At 54.8% G+C, this 23825-nt stretch overlaps 11 protein-coding genes across 11 annotated transcripts; 7 read left to right on the forward strand and 4 right to left on the reverse strand.

Moving 5' to 3' along the window:
• Positions 1-343: 343 nt before the first annotated feature.
• N7510_005570 (NCBP1 family protein) lies at positions 344-3223 on the forward strand (the record flags this gene model as incomplete). The annotated part of the gene is made up of 7 exons (XM_056977496.1): positions 344-410; positions 494-588; positions 671-777; positions 830-1097; positions 1156-2051; positions 2116-2297; positions 2352-3223. 7 exons carry the CDS (start codon positions 344-346, stop codon positions 3221-3223), a joined length of 2487 nt encoding a protein of 828 aa, XP_056833528.1.
• Positions 3224-3268: 45 nt separating this feature from the next.
• Positions 3269-6693, reverse strand: N7510_005571 (transcriptional regulatory protein GAL4; the record flags this gene model as incomplete). Its single annotated transcript, XM_056977497.1, has 11 exons — positions 3269-3297; positions 3662-3817; positions 3885-4094; positions 4145-4635; positions 4692-4841; positions 4889-5081; positions 5129-5629; positions 5685-5971; positions 6034-6131; positions 6185-6377; positions 6605-6693. 11 exons carry the CDS (start codon positions 6691-6693, stop codon positions 3269-3271), a joined length of 2397 nt encoding a protein of 798 aa, XP_056833529.1.
• A 217-nt stretch (positions 6694-6910) lies between these two features.
• On the forward strand, positions 6911-8447 carry N7510_005572 (Salicylate hydroxylase; the record flags this gene model as incomplete). The annotated part of the gene is made up of 4 exons (XM_056977498.1): positions 6911-6913; positions 6963-7055; positions 7138-7836; positions 7887-8447. The coding sequence occupies 4 exons, from the start codon at positions 6911-6913 to the stop codon at positions 8445-8447; spliced, it is 1356 nt and encodes a 451-aa protein (XP_056833530.1).
• Positions 8448-8798: 351 nt separating this feature from the next.
• Positions 8799-9923, reverse strand: N7510_005573 (sterol desaturase family protein; the record flags this gene model as incomplete). Its single annotated transcript, XM_056977499.1, has 2 exons — positions 8799-9588; positions 9655-9923. 2 exons carry the CDS (start codon positions 9921-9923, stop codon positions 8799-8801), a joined length of 1059 nt encoding a protein of 352 aa, XP_056833531.1.
• Positions 9924-11029: 1106 nt separating this feature from the next.
• On the forward strand, positions 11030-13290 carry rcoA (uncharacterized protein; the record flags this gene model as incomplete). The annotated part of the gene is made up of 8 exons (XM_056977500.1): positions 11030-11150; positions 11316-11397; positions 11457-11782; positions 11845-12377; positions 12443-12910; positions 12974-13106; positions 13156-13231; positions 13284-13290. The coding sequence occupies 8 exons, from the start codon at positions 11030-11032 to the stop codon at positions 13288-13290; spliced, it is 1746 nt and encodes a 581-aa protein (XP_056833532.1).
• Positions 13291-14817: 1527 nt separating this feature from the next.
• N7510_005575 (C2H2-type zinc finger protein) lies at positions 14818-16330 on the forward strand (the record flags this gene model as incomplete). Its single annotated transcript, XM_056977501.1, has 3 exons — positions 14818-15678; positions 15735-15908; positions 15974-16330. The coding sequence occupies 3 exons, from the start codon at positions 14818-14820 to the stop codon at positions 16328-16330; spliced, it is 1392 nt and encodes a 463-aa protein (XP_056833533.1).
• Positions 16331-16503: 173 nt separating this feature from the next.
• On the reverse strand, positions 16504-17705 carry N7510_005576 (putative mitochondrial folate carrier protein Flx1; the record flags this gene model as incomplete). Its single annotated transcript, XM_056977502.1, has 3 exons — positions 16504-17078; positions 17138-17383; positions 17447-17705. The coding sequence occupies 3 exons, from the start codon at positions 17703-17705 to the stop codon at positions 16504-16506; spliced, it is 1080 nt and encodes a 359-aa protein (XP_056833534.1).
• A 970-nt stretch (positions 17706-18675) lies between these two features.
• On the forward strand, positions 18676-19796 carry N7510_005577 (U2 snRNP complex subunit HSH49; the record flags this gene model as incomplete). Its single annotated transcript, XM_056977503.1, has 2 exons — positions 18676-18695; positions 18752-19796. 2 exons carry the CDS (start codon positions 18676-18678, stop codon positions 19794-19796), a joined length of 1065 nt encoding a protein of 354 aa, XP_056833535.1.
• Positions 19797-20277: 481 nt separating this feature from the next.
• On the reverse strand, positions 20278-20700 carry N7510_005578 (DUF2015 domain-containing protein; the record flags this gene model as incomplete). Its single annotated transcript, XM_056977504.1, has 2 exons — positions 20278-20597; positions 20646-20700. The coding sequence occupies 2 exons, from the start codon at positions 20698-20700 to the stop codon at positions 20278-20280; spliced, it is 375 nt and encodes a 124-aa protein (XP_056833536.1).
• A 380-nt stretch (positions 20701-21080) lies between these two features.
• Positions 21081-21861, forward strand: N7510_005579 (uncharacterized protein; the record flags this gene model as incomplete). The annotated part of the gene is made up of 5 exons (XM_056977505.1): positions 21081-21132; positions 21233-21327; positions 21398-21421; positions 21497-21621; positions 21687-21861. The coding sequence occupies 5 exons, from the start codon at positions 21081-21083 to the stop codon at positions 21859-21861; spliced, it is 471 nt and encodes a 156-aa protein (XP_056833537.1).
• Positions 21862-22292: 431 nt separating this feature from the next.
• Positions 22293-23725, forward strand: N7510_005580 (malate dehydrogenase; the record flags this gene model as incomplete). Its single annotated transcript, XM_056977506.1, has 8 exons — positions 22293-22305; positions 22370-22401; positions 22459-22569; positions 22623-22710; positions 22816-23193; positions 23244-23328; positions 23383-23527; positions 23585-23725. The coding sequence occupies 8 exons, from the start codon at positions 22293-22295 to the stop codon at positions 23723-23725; spliced, it is 993 nt and encodes a 330-aa protein (XP_056833538.1).
• Between the last annotated feature and the right edge of the window lie 100 nt (positions 23726-23825).

Genomic DNA, 23825 nt, shown 5'->3' on the forward strand with positions numbered 1-23825 from the left:
GTTCCTTTTTTTTTCCCTTATCTTATTTCCCCGATATCATTTGTCCAGCGCCCTTTCACGGCGGCCAGGACCACTCTGGTCGATTCCCGATGAGCTATGTGTCCTTGTTCCATCGCAAGCAGACGGTTCTCTCAGTTCGCTCTCATTCCCAGTAGTGTAGTTATCGGTAATGCAGTACATGGTGTGCAACTGGTCGGACCGGAAAAACCCAGCCTCCGAGCGCCCATTGAGTTTCCCAAACCCCGAAGCTCCCAGGCTTGTCTTTCGCATTCCTGACTGCTTCCTCCGCGTGGGACACTCTGCCTTGGGAACATCTGGATCTCCCTTCAATTTGTCCCACACAATGGCTGACTACGACCGTCGACCCTATGACCGCCCAAGAGGTGGTGGCCGCAAAAGGCGCTACAGAGGTGCGTGTTGGGCTGACGTCGGAGGGAATTGCGCGACCTGGATGGAGAATGCGTCCTGTGCTGACAATTCAACTGCTCGACAGATGACGATGACGACGATCACCGTCCTCAGCGACGCAGATATGAGGAGCCGCTCGTGGTTCAGGTCCGGCGACAGCTACTCACCCTTGCTGAATCGGTATGATCACTTTTCTGTCCGCGCGCAATGTTGCTTTGATGTTTTTTATCTTTCAACTACTGACATTGGATCTTGCGTTTAGGCTGCGCGACGAGTGGAGGACGATGTACAGGGGATCGCGAAGACGGTGGCGGACAACTATGACGACGAGGAGCTGCGCGAAACCTTCATCAACATCTCCATTGACCTGTATGTCCTGCTTTGAAATGTCTGGGTTGGAAATCTACTGACATTGTGACAGTGTCCTTGAGCAACCGATGAAGATTCCTTTCGTCGCCACGACGGTCTTGTGTGCACATGACCTGAAACCTGAGCTTGGAACGGAGGTGATCAACAAGGCTGGTGATGTCCTGCAGAAGTACGTTGGTTTAGGAGCGTGGCGTGAGGTCAAGCTTCTCCTTCGTTTCCTGGGTGTCTTGCAGCCTGCGTTTGAAGGAGAGGGTATCTTCCCGCTGCTAGAGGAGCTGTTCTCTCGTGCGGTGGATCTCCAGACGGCGTCTTCGGAAGATGTAAGTGTCTCTGTCTTATGTTTAGCTGCTTGCAACAATCTGACTCAAACGGATACAGCTTCTTGGGTTGGAGCTTGTGAAGGTCATCCTCTTCACGATCCCTTTTGTGATGTTGTCTCCCGCTACGGGCTTTGACTCCCAGGCTTCTGCGCTTCTGGAGAAGACGGATATCATTGCTTCCACTCCTCACCCCCTCGTGGACCTAGTGAATACCTTCAGCCCGGATGAGGACAAGCCAGCCGCTGGTCAAAGTGTCATCAGTTTGCTCCAGACTCAGCTTCAAGGTGAGGCCAGTCGGGATTGGGAGCTCACCTGTCTTCCCCGGCCCTGGAGGCATCTGCGTGATGATGAGACTGGTGAACCCAGGCTGCTTGAGAAAGTGTCAAAGATTGCCTTCCCCCAGATTACGATTCCTAACCCGGTGAAGAACGGCACACGGACCCTTTTCCCGGAGGTCTATCTCTCCGTCTACGCGGACCAAGATGTGGATACTGTCCCTTCTTCCTCGGACATCGCTTCGTCACTCTTGAGAGATGCGCTGGTCGATACCATCAATCTGCTCAACTTCAATCGGGTTGCTACGGCTAAGTTCCTTATCGATGTGGATTGCTACTTTCCGCCCCATATCTTTGTGAAGCGTGCGACGCCTTTCGATCGGATGCGTGAACTGGCGCCGGAAGACCGGGCATGGAAACCCGAGGACGTGGCTGTGGATGCAGTCTTCTCTCAATTGTTCCAGCTGCCTACTCCGGAGCACAAGCTCGTCTACTATCACTCCTTGCTCACCGAATGCTGCAAAATTGCTCCGGCGGCAATTGCGCCCAGCTTGGGTCGTGCAATCCGATTTCTGTATAACAACGTGGAGACGATGGACTTGGACCTCACCTATCGTTTCTTGGATTGGTTCGCCCATCATCTCAGCAACTTCGGCTTCACGTGGAAATGGAGCGAGTGGTAAGTAATTTTTGTGGTTTTTGTTTTAAAAAAAAAATTGCGAGGCACTGACTTTTTCTCACAGGGTCGACGATCTTGATCTGCCAATTATTCACCCGAAGATGGCTTTTATCCACGGTGCTCTGGACAAAGAAATTCGTCTTAGCTTCGCGCAACGAATCAAGGGTACTCTGCCGGAGGCGTATCAGCCCTTGATTTCAGAGGGCAAGGAGAAAGATACTCCTGAATTCAAGTATCTGGCTGAGAGTAAGTAACAAGGTTCTTACTAAAATGGTTGACGACTGCTAACTTGAATGGCAGTGACGCCCTATTCGAAGGAGGGGCAAGATATCATGCAGCTCATCCGCAAGAAAGCCAGTGATGAGGAAATCCAGCCTGTCATTGCATCCATCGAAGAGCAGGCCAAGGATTTGGGGGTGGAAGACCCCAAAGTTCCTTCAACAGATGCTTTGGTGACATCGATCTGCTTCGTCGGATCCAAGTCGCTGTCGCACGTCCTGTCGTGCATTGAACGAAACAAGGAACGCCTCTTAGCCATCGGCCAGGAGTCGCCGCGTGCACGCTGCCAGATCATTGCCTCTGTCATGGAGTACTGGACAGACCAGCCTGGCATTGCCATCAATATCATCGACAAGTTGCTCAACTACACCATCCTCAGCCCTCTTTCTGTCTTGGAATGGGCTCTCTCGGAGTCCATGGAAGCCGGCACTATCCTCGCAAAGACCCACGTCTTTGAAATAATTACCGCCACTGTCGGAAAGGTCACCAATCGCATGCGCCAGATTGTAGCTGCTCGCACCCAGCCTAACCTGTACGAGCCCCAGCTCAGTGTTCTGGATGAGACCCTCTCCCGCGAGCGTTCCGACATGCAGGCTCTCTTCAAATTCATTGAGGACTCCATTGTCTCTGTTGCGGCCGGCAGTAACGACAAGCAAATGGAGCGCGGCGACGGCAGCGGCGATCTGCCTGAGGACGCCATAATTCGCCAATGGGGCCGCCGCTGGCTCCGTGTCTTCCGCCGCAAAGCTGCTGTCGAGGATTCGTTCATTACCGATGCCCTGGCTAACGCTACCCCCGTTGGTACTGTCGCCCCGCCTTCTGCGGAGTCTGACATGCCGGATGCCCCGGCTGATGCAGGTGCCGATGGCGATCTCGACGTTGCTGATGCTTAAGTCTTGTTTCGCAGGCGGGAGATGTGACCAATCGTCTGCTTCGTTTTACCGTTGAATCACCCCCTTCTTGGCTTCTGTATCTTGTCATTTCAAAGAATTCATGTTGTGGATGGAGAGGGGGTAGACTTTTGTTTGCTTTTGATCCTAACCCTCGGCCTTGTATACTATGTAGGTCCCGAATATATGCGCGTCGGGCAAGAAAACAACGTACTTGAGACAAAAAAAATCTCACTGAAACTGGCAACCTAATTGCAAATTACACAATATATGCAGTAGACTAAGAGTACCTTGGGTCTCCCTACAGGAACCTGAGATATATATTCCCCACTAGCACACCAAACCAAAACAAAACAACCCCATCTCATATTCCCGCTCCCTCCTGATTGAAATTAAACAACCGGCCCAAAAAATCCAAATCATTATCCATCATAAACTCACCCAAATCCATATTGTTCGACCACATCGTGGGCTGGTGCCCTGTGCCATGCTGCTGCAAGACCAGATCCGGGGCATACATTGGCGCCTGCGGCGGCACGCCAGTGTTGTGAATGCTAGACTCGCTGATGCCTGTCCCAGCGCCGGTACCAGTGCCATCTGAAGATATTAATAGATAGAACAGGAAGAAAGAGCCAGATTTTTGTATTCTGGGAGAGACACTTACTAGTGGCGTTGAGGATCATTGATAGTTGGGCCAGATACTCAACACAGCGCTCGATGACTCGATTCCCCGAGTCCAAACGCCGGAGCGCTTCCGCAGCCATGTCGAGATACGGGCGAGACTGCTCGACCGCACACCACTGCGAGGGATCATGACGGCTCTCCTTAGATGAGACGAGCAGGGCACCGAAGATGGTAAGACCGGCGTTGAACGCTAAGCCTTGGTCAGTAAGCCCTTGGATTAAGTCTGTTATAATTTCCTACTGTAGTAGAGAGAAAAGTTCCAAGCACCGAGGAGTCCACGGCGCCAGCCTTTCGACGTCGTGATTGTATGTACGGTTTGGATGATGGACGTCGCGGATTCAATACAGTTCTGCACGCCAGTAAGACTCATCTGCTGAACGAGCTTATTCTCTGGAGCAAGAGGCTCGTTTACGCTGTACGCGTCTAGGAGCCCCTCTAGGAACTTGCGGTATAGGAGAATGCGCAGGTTATGGTAGCGCACTGAAAGCACGATGCCGAATCGATGTCGGATGGTCGACTCTAGATCCATCTGTGCTAGGTCATCCGCTAAAATGGGTTGGTGCCATACTCGAATGCCGAGGGCAGGCACGGTTTGGAATCGCCATTCTTCTAGCTGCCTCTCGCCTTCTAGGATCTGGGGTATGGCATCTGCCGTCGTGAGGGGATGCTCGAATCCGAGGTTTTGGCAGTAACATGTGTCGAGGACGTTGAACATGACTACATATAGCTTACTATGGTTGAGTCAGCCTCTCAGGGGAGTGAGTATGAGCGGATCTTTGTGGCTCACATCGCTGCCGTAAAGAACCAGCCATCAAGCTGCTGGTACGAGTCGGACTTGAGGGTAGGGCTGAGCACCTGCATGTCTTTCAAAGGCATATCAAGCTTCACATAGGTCTCGGGGATCGTGCAAGGCCGGCCAAACGTCATGCTCAGGGTTCTAGGAGAGTTAGAAGGTGGTCGGCTAGTGAGCATTGAACTTCTCACCTGTCCAGAAGAATACACCCATACCAAGTCCGCTTGCGGATTTCACTTTCCAGCGGCGAGAAGCGCCGGTTGGCTTCTGGGGAGTGTAGACCAAGCTGAAAAGCAGCCGAGATAGCAAGTCCATGAGTTGTCCATGCCTGGACTGACTTCTGAGTTCCTTGAAGATATTGCCCGAGGATCAACAGATATTGAACTAGAACCGAGTCAGCTGCGCGGTATGCAGTCTTGAACGTTTCTTACCCATCTCCAGACTTGCATTCCGTTTAGAGTCGCGGTCACATAGACCGTTGGCTCTTTGGAAATAAATGTCAGATTCCTGGATACGTTTTTCGGTGGGCATATCCCCCTCAGTGTAAAGACTCGTTGCGATCGCCAGGACAATATTTAGAAGGCCCAGCCATGTCCGGCGGACTCTCTTGAAATTATCCTGTCTCATCTGGAAGTAGGTCTCGCAAAACGACGCTTCGTGAATGAACGGGAGTAGCTGGCCCGTCTTCTCGAAATACTTTTGGATTAAGCTCCACGTGCGCTCCTCTGATGGCAACGCAAAAATGTTGACTTCGTTCTTCGGCGTCTGCATTTGACCTTTGCCGTCGTTGTCGGGCCGAGACCATGAGATGTTGAGCATTCCTCCCCCGGTCTGAATGAGGGGCGATTTGGACAACACATGTGAGCTGTGTACATTGACTCGGGCAATAGCACGAGAGATATGACGCATGAAGGCAATGTTTGACGATGGGCCTAGGAATAACCAGTCAGTGGCGGTGACTTTGCATATCTGCTTAACGAGAGATACCAAAGAACCCGCAATCCTCCTCGTCAGTGAAGTTCATAGCACCCATTCCATCAATAGCGTTCTCCGACATGTCGACCTCACCAAACTCGGTTCGATCTTGGGGGTTGGAAGGAAAATTAGGCTTGACCGCAGGCGGCTCTATATCCTGATCAAGAGTGATGGTTCCGGACCGCACCGATTCGGTGGGGATTTCCGATCCATTTTGATTGCCAGAGGTTTGGTTCTTCTCCAGCCTTCGAATAGAGGATTCGATTTCCTGAAGGCGATTCTCCAAGCGAGCAAAGTAGCTATAGCCCCGAATAAGAATCACCGACACCGGATCCAGATACATGGGACAGGAGAGAGATACCTTTTCTCAACAGTCAGATTAGACGAGACTCCCACATCTTGATATTTGCACTCGCAGCCCAGCTCCTTGCACTGGGCACAGGGGCGGCCTCCGTTACACTGCACGCGGTCAGCCCGAGCCCTGTCTCCTGCCGGGATTCGAGGATACGCACTCGAGATTTCCGATGGCGGCACGAATTACAGGCTAACGGTGAGCGCCGGCGCTTTTGCGGTGGTTCAGAAGACCCAGTCATGGCGAACAGGGTGACGGGGAGATACAGGAGCTGCGCAGACCCGGGGAAGTCGGAGGTTTGGGCTTTCGATTTTGTGGAGATCGTCGATTCCCCCGCTAGTCCTTCGGGCGCCCTATGAGACAAGCGAGCCTGCCGTCAGGCGGTGGAGATTGCTTGCAGGGTGCTATTCTAATCGATTCAGGAGCGCAATTGGATCGGACAGCAATATCATGGAAGGCGGAGGGAGATGGGGTAGTCAATTAGGGTTCGTCTTACGATCCATGCCCCCCCAAGTCCTATTGCACTACTGTACATATTTGCAATGGCATCTGTAGACTCGTGTTTACTTGGTTTCTCGACCCCAGAGCAAGCCATTCGCGTAAATCCACAGAGAAGAAGACACCCCACTCCCCGTAGTAACGATCATCCTCTTCAAGTCCCAGATCCATACTTTGTCAACCCCAGAGTGGTGTGGTTAAGCTTTTTCCTCCCCACAATTCATTCCCCTGTGGCCCGATTTCCCCGGTCAGAGTGGTGTGGCAGTTCCCGAAGTCCCCGATAATCCCCTCGAACACAAGACATGAGTACGTGTGGCAATTCTATAAACAACCTGCCATGCACACTTGTCGTCTGCAAAATAATACGATCGAGTTGGACTGACGAGTCATGGTAAGTACCACCGGCCGAGCGCATGCCGGTACTGACCATTGGTTTATAGTCTTCCCGCCGAGTGCATGTTTGTATCGTGGGTGCTGGTATTGGGGGCCTGGCAGCGGCCATTGCCATGCGTCGCGCCGGGGCCGACGTAACGGTATTGGAGGCAGCCGAAGAACTAGGCGAGGCATGTATGGCCTGCCCTTCGAAATACACTGTTTGCTGACTCCGATACCTAGATTGGCGCCGGGATCCAGATGACACCCAATGCCTCGGTGCTGCTGCAACGATGGGGTGTCGACAAGGTGATCGGGGAGAACCTCGTGCAATTCGAGGAGCTGAACATGCGACGCAAAAACGGTACCCCTGTCGGATACACCAAGATCTCCGCGGTGGAGAGGGACTTGGGACGACCGTGGTGGCTGGTCCATCGTGCACATCTCCATGAGGGCCTGGCGAAGGTGGCCCAGCAGCTGGGTGCTGTTATTCAAATCAACTCGCGCGTCGAGCAGATTGACCATCAAGCGAATCAAGTGGTGGTAACGACGCACCAGGGCACCAAGTACACGGTCGACCTCTGTATCGGCGCCGACGGCATCAACAGCATCGTGCGCAAAGTTCTCTTCCCCAATGTGAGCCCAGAGCCACCAACGACCAACTGTGCCTACCGCGCAGTGGTCCCATATGAGCGCATTCGCCAGGATCCCGTTGCCAGCGAGCTCATCCAGAAGCTGACCATGGAGGTCTGGATGGCAGAAAACTCATATATCATCACCTATCCGATCTCTGCGGGCAACGGGTTCAACCTGGTGCTTTCTCATCATCGCCCTGAGAAATTGCGCACGACACAACTAGATGTGCCCCTTGAGGAAATGCGAGCAGCGTATGCGGATTATGATCCGCGAATCAAGCGTATCGTCGATATGATCCCCGAGACGGTAAGCGCCCTTCTTTCAGAATGGAGCACTCGCTGATGGAGCTGGATTAGGGACGCTGGCCGTTGATGGTCACCGGGCCGTTGGACTCGTGGTCCTCGCCCCAGAAGAACGTGGTGCTGATGGGCGACGCGGCACATTCCATGGTCAACCATATGGCGCAGGGAGCAGCCACCTCGATGGAGGACGGGGCGTTCTTGGCCAAGTGCGTCGAGGGAGTAGTTCAGGGAAAGCTCAGCCTGCGCGAGGCCATCCACATCTATGAAACGGAGCGCATGCCCAAAGCATATGCCAAACAGCAGCTGTCTTTCCTCAATGGAGCTATCTGGATGTTGCCAGACGGACCGCTGCAAGAGGCGCGCGATAAGGCGATGGAGCCGGAAATAGAAGGAAAATACTTCGTACGCAGCAGTAACCTCTATGGAGATCCCCACTCGGTGCTGGACGTCTATGGGTACGACGCCGAAGGGCATGCAAAGGACGCAGTAGCACAGTTCCTCCAGGGAGGCAAAGAACCGGCACATCCAGTCACCGGCGTCACACCTGGGATACGGCGCAAGTACATGGACTGGTTTCTGCCGCAACAGGGCCGGAAGACCGATGAGAAGCTGTGAAAAGCTCGCGGCCAGGGAGATTGCGGGTCAGTACACGAATAGATGTAGATCAATTCCACTTCATTCTGGTCCAACACCAACGTTATGTACAAAGACAGGTAGACCGCCGGCGGGCCACATCGTGCTCAGTGTCATTTTTGGGGGAATATTACAATATAATATGTGCACAGGGCGAATTAATGTACTCGAATCGGGACGAAATGTCCGGGGCCAGGGAGGCCAAAAAAAAAGGGAAGACAAGGGAGTGGCAACATAAAACTCATAAAGCACTCACTCCGGGTGTACATACACCCTGTCCAGGAAAGGCGAATGAGTGTATCGTGAACGTTCTTCCCCAAGAGCTAGAGGACATCACAGCTTTTTCTTCGCCTCGGCCGAAGTCATGTAACTGCGGTCATCATCGCCCTCCACGTCCTTGAGGATGGTTTCCATCTCCTTGGCCTGCCGTTGCCATTCCTGCTGGCCCATCTTGGTCTCGCGTCGGAAGAGCTCTTCATTGGGCTTGCGGTAGCTGCCACCCATGCGATCCCAGAGCGTGGTGAATTGGCCATAGTTGTAGTTGAAGTACAAGTGATGCATCGTGTGGCAGGCGGCGCCGTTCACAACCGGGCTGTTGGACACATACTCCCCGTCATGAATGAAGACGGTCCAAAGATTGATAAAGGCGAACAGGAAGACGTAGGCCAGCTTCTGCAGCGGGAAGAGAAACGGGAACACGTGGTAGGGGATGCTCTGGGACCAACCGTCCAAGGGGTGGAAGGCATGAGACGCAAATGGGCTGGGCATGATCCACTTGTGGTGAGGCTTGTGCAGGGTCTTGTAGACGCGTGGGTGGTGCAGACCCCGGTGGATCCAGTAGATGAAGAAATCGGTGAAGCAGATGAAGAATGGAAATTGCAGGATGCTGTAGAAGGGGAACGGCTCGTCTGCGACGGTGTCATAGAGCTTGGCGTACCCGCGGACTTCCAAGAGAAAGAAGGGCGCGGTCAGCAGCGCCATCGGCGGCATGGCCGACATGGCCTGCTTGATCTCCATGGAAATCTGGTTCCTGAGGAACTTGGGGTGCTTGGGAGTCTCCTTGTCCCACACGAAGAGGTACGAGAGCGTCGCAACCACGAAGTATACCACCAACCCGAATATCCTAGTGTTACAAACCGGTCAGTACCCAAGACACAAAACAGTTGAAGAGATGCGCGCCACTACATACCAGGTGATTAGAAAGAAACTGGTGAACTGGCGGTAGGCATTATTCCGCGGCCATGCGCTGAGATAGGCATATTTCGACGGCTCGAGGTGGAGGAGTTGTGTGGCCGGCTCATAGACAAAGGGCTCGGAGGCGCCAAACAGGGCGAGCGAGCTGTTGGCGGCATTGGCAAAAGCAGGAAGCGAGATGGACGAGGAGAGCGAGGTCGGCACCAGAGTTGAATAGAGACGATCACCAATGAAGGTGTCCCAGAGTTCAAGGACAATATCCATGTTGGCTGGACGGGGGGAGGGTGGAAGAAGAAATTGTAGGTGGGAGGGAGAAGAAAGGAGACAGGCGGCGAATAATAAATTGTTCCCGCGGTCACACCAGCGCGGAACGAGCCATGCCGGGGGGATGAGGTAAGCAGCCATGGGCTATCCGATGGATCCTCCGGAATGAAGTCTGGCCAGGGGTGGAATAATAATAGATTCTGATTATGGAGCATAAATGGACGATGCAGTAGTAATGGCCTATCCCCATCTCTGTTTGTTGGTTTCGACGTTTTTGAATTTGCCTGTGCTGCCTTGTTGCCTGAATGCCTCCTTCCCCAGGCACCAATTGTGGCTGGTCTGTCCGCACGGTATGGGCCGGCAAGAGTTAATGAATGATGGTTCGAGACTTGCGTGGTACCTTCCTGCCCGCCCATTCTGCGTGCAGCCACAAGTACCGACCGGGTATCCTTCAGCCGCCGGATACGTAATACCAGACGCTGATCGAATTTCTCTGCTCTTTTTCTCTCTCTCTTCTAACTACTACATACCGTATACGACCAGATCCTCCCATCCTTGCTTTCTCTTCTTCTCTCTCTCTCCACACACTCCTCTGCCTTTATCCATTGGGGTCTCTAGTCTCCGCTGCAAACGGTGATACAGGCCCCCATCTCGCTCCCCGGCTCGTCACTTCGCCCCCCCTTTATCAGTGTCCACTCTGGTTCGGTAAGTTAAGGATCCCCCCCCATGCGCCGGCTCGCCTAGGCTCGCTAGTCGCGCCAACTCAGCCGCCAATTCTGCCCCCAACGATCCAAACTTCCCAGACTACTTTGGCACTGTCACTTCCAGCCTCTTCCCCCCTCCTCTTCCCTCCCACCCACCCATCCACATCTCCATCCTCTCCCATCGCGCTCCATCTCTTCCTATTGTCGCTGTCGCTAGTTGCATGGTGCAATCCATCAGGCAACATTGGCGTCTGAGTGATCGCGGGTCTTCCTCCTTTGTCCCTCAGCCCTTTTCTTCGCGACCCACGTCGGTGGTGAGCCGTCGCTGATCTCGACTACACTTCAGATCGTCCTTTCACTCCCTTCTCTACTAACAGGCGACCATCGCCCCTCCATTGCACCATGTACAACACTCATCGCGGGATGGTGCCCGCCCCCAACTCCCGCCTGACGGAGTTGCTGGACCAACTGCGCCAGGAGTTTGAGAGCCAGTCCCGGAACACTGGTGAGTTTGAGCATCAGTGTGAGTATCCTTCTTTCATTCATACCCGCTCTCTTCCACCTTGCGCAGTCGCTTTGTGGAACTTCCATACCATTTTGAAATCGAGCACCAGTCTATCTGTTGATGGCTACTGCTCACGGGTCACGACCTTCGCTGAATTGTTTATCTAACTGACAGATCACGCAGTGACTGGACAGCTCCAGGAAATGGAGATGATCCGTCAGAAGGTCTACCAGTTGGAGCAGGCGCAGATCAAGATGAAACAGGAGTGAGGGTCCCTTTTCCTTCCCTATTTTCATCACTAACGGGTCACCCTCCTGCCACTAGCTACGAGAGCGAAATCCGACTGTTGCGACATGAACTCGAGTCGCGCGGTGTCCAACCCATCCCTTCGCACATGGGCGCTTCCGCGCAGCACACGGGTCCTGCTCAGGCTCCCCCGCCTGCTCTGGGCCATGGTCCCAGCAACTTGTTTGGTGGCATCATGGCCAACCAAGGAGGTAGTGGTCCCGGTCTTGCCCCTCCCAATTCCCAGGATCAGCAGCGGCCTCCCCAGCATACCCTTCAACAGCCTGCTCCAGCTGCCCAGCCCGGTGCGCCGCAGCATTCGCAGAGCTCTTTTGGGGGATATCAACCTGGCCCTGCTGTGAATGGTATGTTGTGGTGTTTTTGGGATCATCTTCGAGTTGCTAACATGTGTGTGAACTTTCTGTAGGCTATGGACCTCCGCCCCCGCCCACTGCATCTCCCGGCCCGGGTAAGGGTCGCGGTCGCGCACCCCCGGGACCGGCAACCCCCCAGCAGACGCACCAACTCGCTTATCCCGACCCCCGTGCCTCGCCGCAGATTGCCCGCCCGACGCCTCCAGGCCAATCTCTAGTGCGCGAGCGGCCCGGTAACATGCTGGCGAACTGGAACCTCGATGATTTGCCCCCGACTCAGAAGCGTGAGGGTGCCGATTGGTTTGCCGTGTTCAACCCCGAAGTGCCGCGCGTGCTCGATGTGGAATTGGTGCATCACCTGGTCCACGACAGTGTCGTGTGCTGCGTTCGCTTCAGTCGCGATGGCAAGTATCTGGCGACGGGCTGCAATCGCTCGGCGCAGATCTTCGACGTGAGCACTGGCCAGAATGTGGCCACGCTCCAGGATGAGAACGTCGACAAGGATGGCGACCTTTACATTCGCAGTGTGTGCTTCAGTCCGGACGGGAAGTACCTCGCGACCGGCGCCGAGGACAAGCAGATCCGGGTAAGGCACCCTCGAGGCAAGAAACCAAGTTGTATACAGATTGCTAATGACGTCTACAAATCTAGGTTTGGGATATCGCTGCGCGCACCATCAAGCACATCTTCACTGGCCACGAGCAAGATATCTACTCCCTTGACTTCGCCGGCAACGGCCGCTACATCGCCTCTGGTAGTGGGGACAAGACGGTGCGCCTGTGGGACATTCTCGACGGCAAGCTCGTCTACACCCTTAGCATTGAGGATGGCGTCACCACGGTGGCGATGTCTCCCGACGGTCACTACGTGGCGGCCGGTTCGTTGGACAAGAGCGTGCGCGTGTGGGACACCACGACTGGCTACTTGGTGGAGCGTCTGGAGAACCCGGATGGCCACAAGGACAGCGTGTACTCGGTCGCGTTCGCCCCCAATGGCCGCGACCTGGTCAGTGGCAGTCTGGACAAGACAATCAAGCTCTGGGAGCTCAATGTCCCGCGCAACGTCCATCACGGCGGCTCCAAGGGCGGCAAGTGTTTGCGGACCTTCGAGGGCCACAAGGTTTGTTTCCTTTCCTGCCTGCTCCCTCTTTATTTCTCTACTCGCGCTGACGATACCGAATAGGACTTTGTGCTCAGTGTGTGTCTGACGCCGGACGGCCAGTGGGTCATGAGTGGCTCAAAGGACCGGGGGGTCCAGTTCTGGGATCCGATGACCGGGAACGCCCAGATGATGCTGCAGGGCCACAAGAACTCCGGTGAGTCTTCCGCAGCCACCCCGACCCGAAATGGTGCTAATCTTGACAGTTATTTCGGTTGCGCCCAGCCCCACGAACAACCTGTTCGCAACTGGCAGTGGCGACATGCGCGCCCGGATCTGGAGGTAAGTTTCCCTTTTGTTTCCTCTGTTGCCATCGACCACATTCCTGACGCAGTGGCTGACATGATTCTCCACCAGATATTCTTCGTACACTGGACGGTAAACGGGTTGATACTGGGATGCCTCGGCGCATGTGTGTGTTTCTTTTCTGTTTTTCGTGTGTCGCAGCCGGTTTTGGTTTGGCTTGGGGTTTCAAATTTGTTCTACTGCTGCTGTTGTTGTTCTTTGACCTTGACCAATGTTGATTGATGTCCATACCTAGCCTTTCCCGCTCTCCCCCCGTAGATTGATTGACCCCTGATGAATTAGGGCTTACTTACTTCACTAGGGCGAGTACAGCGGCTAACGAATTAATTATTGAATGGATAGATCGCCTGCAGGTCGATCCCTCCACTCGGTCCACTTGGCAATCATGGCCCCTGGACTGGACTGGACTGGACTGATCACAGAAGCCCAAAGGCCCGGCCCGTCTGCTTTTACTTTTTTGGGGGTTTGTGGTCGGGCATGACAGATGTCAGTCCGGCAGGATCAGTCTCCTGTGATGGTAAATATGTATTATTATTCTTGTGTTGCGTGCTGAGGCAGACCGACTAACTACTACATTTCTGGCTTAGGGCTGGCACTGAAACATCAGAGCGGGTTCAGCTGTCGCCAGTCGCGGCTGTCAGGATTTATTATTGTTTGGTACAACTGCGCTCGCCCCCCTTCTCGAAACCGAACAGGAATAGTTTCCCTGGCAGCAGAACACGATTGCACGCCTCTCGTGCAACGGAGAAATGTTGCACAGGACCAAGATCTCGCGATGAGTCGGTCTCGCTGCTCCACGGGGCAGCCAGCCACGATCTGAGACGGCTGCGGGCGATCTGTATGTTCCCTAGTCTTGGGAGGAACCCCAGTTCGTGGGAAATCCTGTGGTGGAGCTCGTCACTCCCATGATCCCTGATCCACTGTGATGGCTCTGGGGTCCCGGCCAGGCGCCCGATTATTCACCAACCCACCCCCCTCCCCCAGGCCTCGAATCGCCTCGGCCAGGGGACGCAGGCGTGCTTTCTTTTTCCTTTTTTCTGCTTCGACTCAGCTGCGCCAAAAAGGCTGCATCCCTGCTGGCCCCGCTGCTTCCACGGCATCTGGCACTGAAGCAAATAATCATATATCTCGAATTCAAGATGCACTGCGGATGATCACCATTAGCCGTCAATCATCCTTCTTTGGCGCCTCATATTTGTTCTTGCCTGCATACTCCTGTTTGGTTTTTCTTTTTGGTGGATTGTGGTCCCGTCATCGTATATTTATATAGATCCCTCCGGTTCGGAGACCTCGAGGTGGACCGATTGTGCTCCGGCCGGCCAGGTTGTCTATTTCTTCTATATTCTTGCTTCTTCCTCCTGTTAAACCCGGAAAAGCAAGTGATTCTTCACACCAGCCAGAATCCCAATCCCGAAGACATCAAGAGCAACGCCGTACAGGAGAAAAAAGTCCACCCACCCCATCGGGTATCCATTGGTACTGCGTGCACGACGAGGCGTGAGCGTGGTGCCAGGTGTGTCTCAGCCAGTGGAGAGTTCCGCAGGGCTGTTCTTGTCAAGACGATGGAGCCCTCCGAGCCCGTGTCTTTCGAGTTTCCGGGCCATGTCGTGGGCGCCTTTGCCCACCGGCGTCCCATGGACTCGACAATGGGCCACAGCTTCCCCTTCTATTCGCACCAGACTACGGCGCCCTACTCGTTGCCATACCAGGCGCCGAGCCATGCCGCCTACAGCTTCAGCCATTCCCTCGGCCATCATCAGCATTCTGACCCGTACCACACGTTTTTCGTCCCGGGGCAGCAGCCGATAATCCCCCAGCCGTTGCGTCTGTCATCGGAGTCGCAGGCGTTGCCATCTCTGCCAGAGATTCGGCCGGCAAAGAATGCCATCAACCACGTCGCGAAGACCAGCACGGAGTCCCTCCCTGGACCACAGGCCCCCGGTCTGTCCAGCCCTGGCCCCCATGGCAAAGATACATCTGCTGAAGGGGCAGCAGCACATGAAGATGGACGGCCTGCCTCCCAATCCGGGTTCTCGACCGGGATTGACATCCTGATGAAGACCATCCAGTGCCAAGGGCCACCAGCACCGTCACAACAATCGCTTCCTTCTCTTCAGAACCTGCCCCCACCGGTCATGCAGGGATATGCGGCCGTGTATCCAGTGCCCTCCACGGTACCACCACGCTATTTGCCTTATGAAGGGTCAGGAAGCAAGAAGCGCAAGTATACCTGCACTCTCCCCAACTGCGGGAAGAGTTTTGCGCAGAAGACTCATCTGGAGATCCACACGCGGGCTCACACAGGCGACAAGCCATTTGTGAGTTTTCTGGAGAGCACAACGTGGATCGGCGGACTGACAGAGGGACAGATCTGCAAGGAGCCCTCGTGCGGGCAGCGCTTCTCGCAACTCGGCAACCTCAAGGTGAGCCTCGTTCGGGGATTGGGGAGAAGCAAGGCTGACATGTACCGCCATTGTAGACGCATCAACGGCGGCATACGGGCGAGAAACCCTACTTCTGTGAAATCTGTCACAAGAGATTTGCCCAACGAGGCAATGTCCGAGCCCACAAGGTGACTCACGAGCACGCCAAACCGTTCACCTGCGTCTTGGATGACTGCGGCAAGCAATTCACTCAACTAGGCAACCTGAAGGTCAGTTTCTTCTGAAAGACCGGGCGAGGGTGGTTGCTGACTCTGTCTTTCGATTTTGTTTCTAGTCCCATCAAAACAAATTCCATGCTACCACCCTCCGAAATTGGACCATGCGATTCTCCCAAATGGGAGACAGCGGACCTACGAGCCCTGAAGAGCAAAAGATGTGGGAATATTTCAACAGGCTGTACAAGAACAGCAACAAGGGCATCAAGGGTCGGGGCAAGGACCGAAGGATCTCGACCACCAAGAGATCCAACCAGTCTTCCGAATCGAGGGATCGAATGTCGTCCCTCGAGTCGGACGAGGGTGCCAAGAGCCGCCGAGGCAGTTACGAGGACCAGTTGTCCATGTACACCGCGGGGTCTAGTAGCGATGGTGATGATGCTACGCCCTACTTTATGGATCGACCAGGTGCATGAAAGATTTCCATGGGGTCTGTGTCTGTCGGCCAATGTGGCGGAAAGTATCCAAGTTGTATGAGTCGATGAGGGTAAGATTACTGTATTCTAGCTGGCGTGAGCCCTGCGCCAAGATTGTAACGGATAATGGAATGCGACATTGATTCTCGGGAAAGGGTTCAGAGGGGTACGCGCTAGACTTTCGCCACGAGCCGGGGCAAGTAGACCTTGGTGTTCTCGTACACCAAGAACGTAACCCATGTGCTGGGCAACACCCGGACTAGGTTGGGACCAAGACCCTTGTAGAAACCCGCGATACCTTCCCGGGCCCAGATCTGCGCGATGGCATCGATCGCGCCCCGGTAAATCAGGTGGGCATCATAGGTCTGTAACCGCGACCGTATGACCTGGTACGGGTATGTCACACAGCCGGCAAACACCTTGGACAAACTGGAAATGACGAAGAAATCGACATTCCCCAGTTCCCGGGCTGGGCCAGTCTTGCCGTCTTTCACGGGGCTATGAGGGTCCGCTAACCCAGCCCGATGGACCTTGAGTTGCTCGTATGCCATGAACTGGAGAGCACCATGGCTGACACCGAAGAGAGCTGGTAGAAGACCCCGGTAGAAACCCGACACACCCTCCGTCTGATAGATTTGCTTGGCTCCCGACGAGAATGAGGAATAGGCACCGGGCACCTGTGAGCCAGTCGATAGCATGCGGGTCTTGATCACCCATATGGGGTTTGTGAGGACCGCAGTGAAGACGCCTGTGTTGCACGGGTCATTCGTTAGCTGGTTGGTGTCAGATCGCGGGAGCCATACATACCTGCAGTTCCCGATGCAAGAAAATAGTCAGACGATGTCAGCGTCTGTTCTCTCTGGCCACGACAGGTTCGAAGTGCGTCTTTCAAGCTGCTGTAACACAGGAAGTACAGGCCCCAACTCGTGGAGTTGCCAATGATGTTCGGGGCTAGGCCGCGATAGAACGCAGTGAGACCACCCTCATGGCGGGAGATCTCGCGAATGATACGAAACGAGCTGCCGAGCCGAGAGGAGGAGGTTGTGCGATCGACTATATTTGAGTGGCGAAGGTGTCAGGTCCAGTGCTGAGACAGGAGGATGCGAGGTCACTTACCCTGGAGTCTGGTCTTGAGCAGGTCGAGCGGATGCAAGCAGAGAGTCGAGACGATTCCCGCCGTGAACCCCGCTACGGTCTCCACAAAGGATGGCGACAGGCCATCCTGGCTAGGCATGAACTGCTCTGTTGGTCGGGGACTGGGAAGAGAGTGGGGGGAGAGGTGTGGAAGGAAGAAAAGTGAAAGAGGTGGAAATGCGGTCGGCGGTTGGCGGAGAAGATCGGATGCGACGAAGGACCAGACACGAAAGGATGCCATGCGGCTGACTGCCATTGATCTTAAATTACAAGACATAGCTACAGTTGATTGTCTACTGGACATTCGATCTACTGGTCTTGACTTCCCGGTGGTGGTTGCGCGCAGGTTGGAAAGGTAGTGTCAGTCCGACACATGGGAAGGAAAGTTCATAGATCTATAACAGTTTCTGAAGACAAATAAAAATACACAAGATGAAGCAGCCAACATTGCCGATGGTGACTCGAGGTCCTGGATCCTCAACTCATCGACCTGGCTGTCCTTTCGGTATGAAGATTTAGGCGAGGGGCGAGAACAACCTGAGCACCGGGTCAGTAACCGCGCTGGATCTAGGAAGGACCGATCATACTTGAACAGAGATGGCTTGGGCTCGCTGTACGTGTAACCTGTTGTCGTCCGTCAGCAAGAGGCCCCGATGTAGCAATTTCTCCCTGTCCATACCCAGATAGACGATCAGAGGCAAGTAACCGCTGTCAAGTCACGACCCGTCAGTTAAGAGGCCGCTTCAGATTGGAAAGTTGGTGTGCGAGGCTCACTAGTGAATGGCGACCCGGGAGACATCGATGATCTTGGAGACGCGCTCCTAGAAGAAGGAAAGAGTGTAAGCCGTGCTAGTCAGGTCGAACCTTGGGGAGTTGAAGAGGGCGGCCAACCTTGGTTTCCTCAGAGAACTGGACCATATTTGCGGTGAGATAGAAAAGGGGGGCTGGTAGAGCGAGGGTGTGTGGGAGGGATGTTAAGTAGTTAATGAACTAGTCGGGCGAAGTTGGAAGTTGCAGGACGGACGATGGCGGTCAGTCCAAAAGTTTTGCGGAAAACCTGAGTCTCTGCTCAGTCAGTCACCACGACTTAAACTAGTTAGCTACCACTAAGGCCCAACCACCACCCCGGCTTGCCGCATCGCACATTCTTATTTCCTTCTCTACGGTGCCCTCTCCTCTGGATCGGTTTTTTCCATCATTGACTCGGCGCCATGTCGGGCGCAAGGCATTGGTATGCCCTTTCCTCTGCAGCTAGCTTACTGGGACTACAAGCTGACCGGACCACAGGGAGCAAGACAAGGAGGCCACGGTGTACATAGGAAACCTCGACGAGCGGGTATCAGACAGCCTGGTATGGGAGCTGATGCTACAGGCCGGGCGCATCGTTAACGTCCATCTGCCCAAAGATCGCGTCACACAGTTACACCAAGGCTATGGCTTCGTGGAATTCATCAGCGAGGAGGATGCTGAGTACGCCTCGCGCATCATGAACGGCATCCGGCTCTACGGCAAACCCATCCGTGTGAACAAGGCCTCGGCCGACAAGCAGAAGTCCGTGGAGATTGGCGCAGAGCTCTTCGTGGGCAACCTCGACCCCATGGTCTCGGAGCAGGTGCTTTATGACACCTTCAGCCGCTTTGGCAATCTGCTCAATCCCCCTAAGATTGCGCGCGACGACAACAGCCTGTCCAAGGGCTATGGTTTTGTATCCTTCGCCGACTTCGAATCCTCCGACATGGCCATTGCCAATATGAATGGCCAGTACCTGATGAACAAGCAGTGCTCGGTTCAATACGCATACAAGAAGGATGGCAAGGGCGAGAGGCACGGTGATGAGGCCGAGCGCATGCTGGCGACGCAGGCTCGCAAACATAATGTCCGCCCTCCCACTCAGCAGGTGCCGCCGCCCCAGTTCGGGGCTCCTCCGGCACCGATGATGGCGAACGGAGACAGCGCCCACCCACTCGGTTCTGGGCCACCCCAAACATCTGATCTCAGCATGGGCAGAGGAATGCCTCCCGGCGCGGGCTATCAGAACGTCCCGCCTCCCCAGTCCAATCGCCCTGCACCTCCACCGGGCCCATCACTGGCCACTCCGCCTCCGGGTCTTCCAGCCCGGCCTCCGCCATCGCAGGCTGGCTATGGTGGCCCGCAGACCTTTGTTCCGCAAGGATTTAACAACAGTGCTGGGCAACAAGCACCTTTCCCACCGCAGGCCCCGCCTCCTGGGTTTGCGCCTCCTCCCGGCTTCGGCCCCCCTGTTGGTGCCCCCGGTGCTCCTCCCGCATTGCCTCCCGGGTTTCAGCAACCGGGATATGGACGGGGACGGTAATCGTGGCAAAATAAACCCTCGTGCCGAGGGACATGATTCTCTGATACGATTTGACGATTCAAGGGTTGGAGTCGCGTTTCACCGTTTGGGCCGCATTATTCTTATGGCTTGGGAGCAAAGTAGGAGAGAGTCAGAGGTGTCCAAGGGCAGGCCGGATGACTGCTGGCAGCCTGTGGTCCTGTATTACTAGAAATTTCCTGCGCTGGTTCTACATACACGACCAGCCGTACTTTTTTTCTGACACTGGCCGTCGATACCACAATCGAAGCTCGGTGACAAATTAATTCCAATTCCTATGAAAGAAAGATGGGATGAGACAAATGCCAGAGGGAATCGTGTTGTAGACGGATATGCAAAGCTGAAAAGGGAAAAGACAGAAGCCCATAGCTTTGTATGACGCAAGAAGAATAAAAATGGAACAGGCTTCTAGAGCTAGACAATAAGAGAAATCGCTGAATGAGTGGATAGAAAAATAAAGCAATCACGAGAAAGACACAAACTTCGGGTCCCGGGGCCGGCCATCAGGTCCGATATTGTTCTTTGCAAAGCGCTGCTCGGTATAGATGCGGCGGGCTTCATCAAAGTCGACCTTGCGATTCTTCATGATCCTCTGGACTTCACGCTTTCCTCGCGCATCCAAGCCCGCTCGTGAGTCCCCACCGGTCACGTTGGCGCCAATATCAAACTGCGAGGAGCTCAGGCCGGCTTCCAGATCTGCCGTGAAGCTCGAGGGAAGGCGGTGATAGATGTAGTCGGGAACAGGCAGCAGAGGGACCCATCGTGCTCGAGTAACATAGAGGGCTAGATGTGCATTAGCAAAACTCTTAGAGGGTCCAAGGCTCAACTGACCTGTGCCACAGATAATGACGGAAAAGAGAAGGAAGAAGAAGATATGGTAGGACATGGTGATGGACGGAGGGCTCGGATAGCCAGGGACGGAAGGGAAGGAATTTGGTTGAACGAACGAGAGGAGGGTTATTGCGACGGGATCATTCTTTGACGAAGGAGAGATACACTAGAGTTATAAGTCAGGGCAGGAAGCAAGCTGCCTCTCCCGATTCCGGCAGGCATGGATGAAAGACAAGACAAGACGGAGCGTCAGCGTCGCATTGCGCGGCCCCAGTCACCTGCTTTGGACACCTTGGGCGACAGGCATGAATAACACCTGAGGCAGAAACCGCTATTCCCGATTGAGCCTGCTTAGCGAGAACACAATTCAAGTCCATCTTTGCTACAAGAACGACTCGATTCAATCCCTCGATCATACTCCTCAACTACACAATCATGGCCACCGAAAGAGCAAACGTCTCCAACGACCTGATCTGGCAGGTCACCCGTATGTTTTCCCCCGTCTCTGCCAATTTTATCCGTGGGCGATTTTGGAAAGGACGTTGATCTGGAACTCAAACCTGGTTAACGCTTTTTTTCGCATCCAGGCAACCAGAATGCTTATCTGGTTCGGCGCAACACCTGCGGTGGTTCGCAGCTCTCGCGCGACCCCCTCAACCTGCTGAACAAGCACTCGTTCAAGGTATGCAGCAGATATCCGGTGGAACCTTAGGGCATGCAATGAGCTGATGGCTGACTTCCGTGTTATCTAGTATGCTGGCTACACTAACAACAAGGTATTTCTCTCTTTGAGCCGTTAGCTCTACGATCTGCGCGCTTTCGTGTTCGAGTCCTAACGTGCAACCCCCCAGGCCCTCGGTGTCCAGCCCGCTGAGAACGGTGGTGTCACCGTCATCTCCAAGAAGCCCGGCAACCCCCAGCAGCCCGGCAAGAACGAGGTCTCCGTGACCTACGGTCCTAACACCTCCACCCGCAAGTACGTTGCCCACGAAAAGGATCTGTCTAAAGACCCATACTGACCCGGCTTTTCTCCGTCCGCAGGATCTACAAGGGTGTTGCCAGCAAGACCGCTAAGAACGGCTACCGTGCTGACCTCCGCGAGGAGGCCGTTGCCCGTGTGAGCGCCGTCCGTCGCTCGCAGAAGCCCAAGAAGGATACTCCCGCGCCTAAGGTCCGTGGTGCCAAGGCCCGGGCCGCGGCGGAGAACAAGGAGTAAATGTGTTGTTGACGAGTGGACGAGCGAGGGACGTGATTGGGCTCATGTGAAAATGCACAACACGTTGGGACCAGGGCGCAAAGTTGTCCGCTGTAGTTCTAGCGATGCTGCTTCCGGGAGGTGGGGGGTTCTACCTCACTATACACCAAAACAAAAATGCAAGCCTATGCCCGGAGGGGCGCACAAGAGCCATGATCCACCGTAGACAAAAGCCGACAGCAGTAGTTGATACATAGGAGCACATGTACCGACCCATGATGTGGACGCACTCCGCCTTTTCCCGACGGAATCAACAGTAGCACGAGAAGAATCCGGGGGACACCAGGTGACCTAGTACTGCCCCTCGATCACTCATAATCCCCTCTTTCCCAACAACAACTCTTTCATCCACTCTCACTCTCCCTCTCTTTCTTCTATCTTAATCATTCAAAATGGTCAAGGCTGGTACGTCACCCTGCTTTTCTATTTTTGATAATGTCAATTGACCGCTGACCCTCTGTGTTGACAGTCGTTCTTGGTGCCTCGGGTGGCATTGGCCAGGTAAGCACCCCCCCTCAAACTGCCTCACAACTCATCCACTAACATAAGCTTCCACAGCCTCTCTCGCTGCTGCTGAAGACGTGCCCGCTCATCGATGAGCTCGCTCTGTACGATGTGGTCAACACCCCCGGTGTCGCCGCCGATCTCTCCCACATCTCCTCCGTGGCCGTACGTCCTACCCCCCACGCTTCACCGGGAATCGGCGCTCACCAAAAACACAGAAAATCACTGGCTACCTGCCCAAGGATGATGGTCTGAAGCACGCCCTGACCGGGGCTGATGTCGTTGTCATCCCGGCCGGCATTCCTCGTCAGTCTCGCCCAATTTGCCCCGCGCCCGGTGTCATGCCGCCCCTCTGTGCCCGCCCCTCTGTGCCCGCCCCTCTCGGCTAACCACACATGTTGTTACGTGCAGGCAAGCCCGGTATGACCCGTGATGACCTGTTCAAGGTCAACGCCTCCATTGTCCGCGACCTGGTCACGGGTATCGCCGAGTTCTGCCCCAAGGCCTTCACCCTGGTCATTTCCAACCCGGTTAACTCCACCGTCCCCATTGCCGCCGAGGTGCTCAAGGCCGCTGGGGTCTTCGACCCCAAGCGCTTGTTCGGTGTGACCACCCTGGACGTCGTCCGTGCCGAGACCTTCACCCAAGAGTTCTCTGGCCAGAAGGACCCCTCCAAGGCCACCGTGCCGGTCATCGGCGGCCACTCCGGCGAGACGATTGTCCCGCTGTTCAGCAAAGTCTCCCCCGCTTTCCAGATCCCTGCTGACCGTTACGATGCTCTGGTCAACCGTATGTACCGATCAAGATTTCAAATCGTTCCAGTGACTGACCGCTTGCAGGTGTCCAGTTCGGTGGTGATGAGGTTGTCAAGGCTAAGGATGGCGCCGGCTCCGCTACCCTCTCCATGGCCCTGGCTGGTTTCCGGTTTGTTTCTTGATCTCCTCGCGGCTGTCACCAGCCACTGACCATCTCAAACAGCTTCGCCGAGGCCGTGATCAAGGCCACCCGGGGCGAGAAGGGTATCGTCGAACCGACTTTCGTCTACCTGCCCGGCGTGGCCGGTGGCGACGAGATCGCCAAGGCGACCGGTGTGGAGTTCTTCTCTACCCCCGTGGAACTGGGCGTATGTTTCTTTATTGGACCTTATATTTGGAAGACGGCTAACTGACATGACCGACAGCCCAACGGCGCCGAGAAGGCCATCAACATCCTGGACGGTGTGACCGACAAGGAGAAGACACTCCTGGATGCGTGCATCAAGGGCCTGAAGGGCAACATTGAGAAAGGCATCGAGTTCATCAAGAACCCCCCACCAAAGTAAACGCTTTCCCCCCGTTATCCAAAGCTGGGCTCCTTCCTGTGTGTCGACATAACCTTTGATTCGCTGGACGGGCCCCCTGGCAGAGCCTCGCTAATCATGG

The sequence above is a fragment of the Penicillium lagena genome (assembly GCF_028827675.1).
Source record: "Penicillium lagena strain IBT 129212 chromosome Unknown utg000003l_segment0_segment0, whole genome shotgun sequence".
NCBI lineage: Eukaryota > Fungi > Ascomycota > Eurotiomycetes > Eurotiales > Aspergillaceae > Penicillium > Penicillium lagena.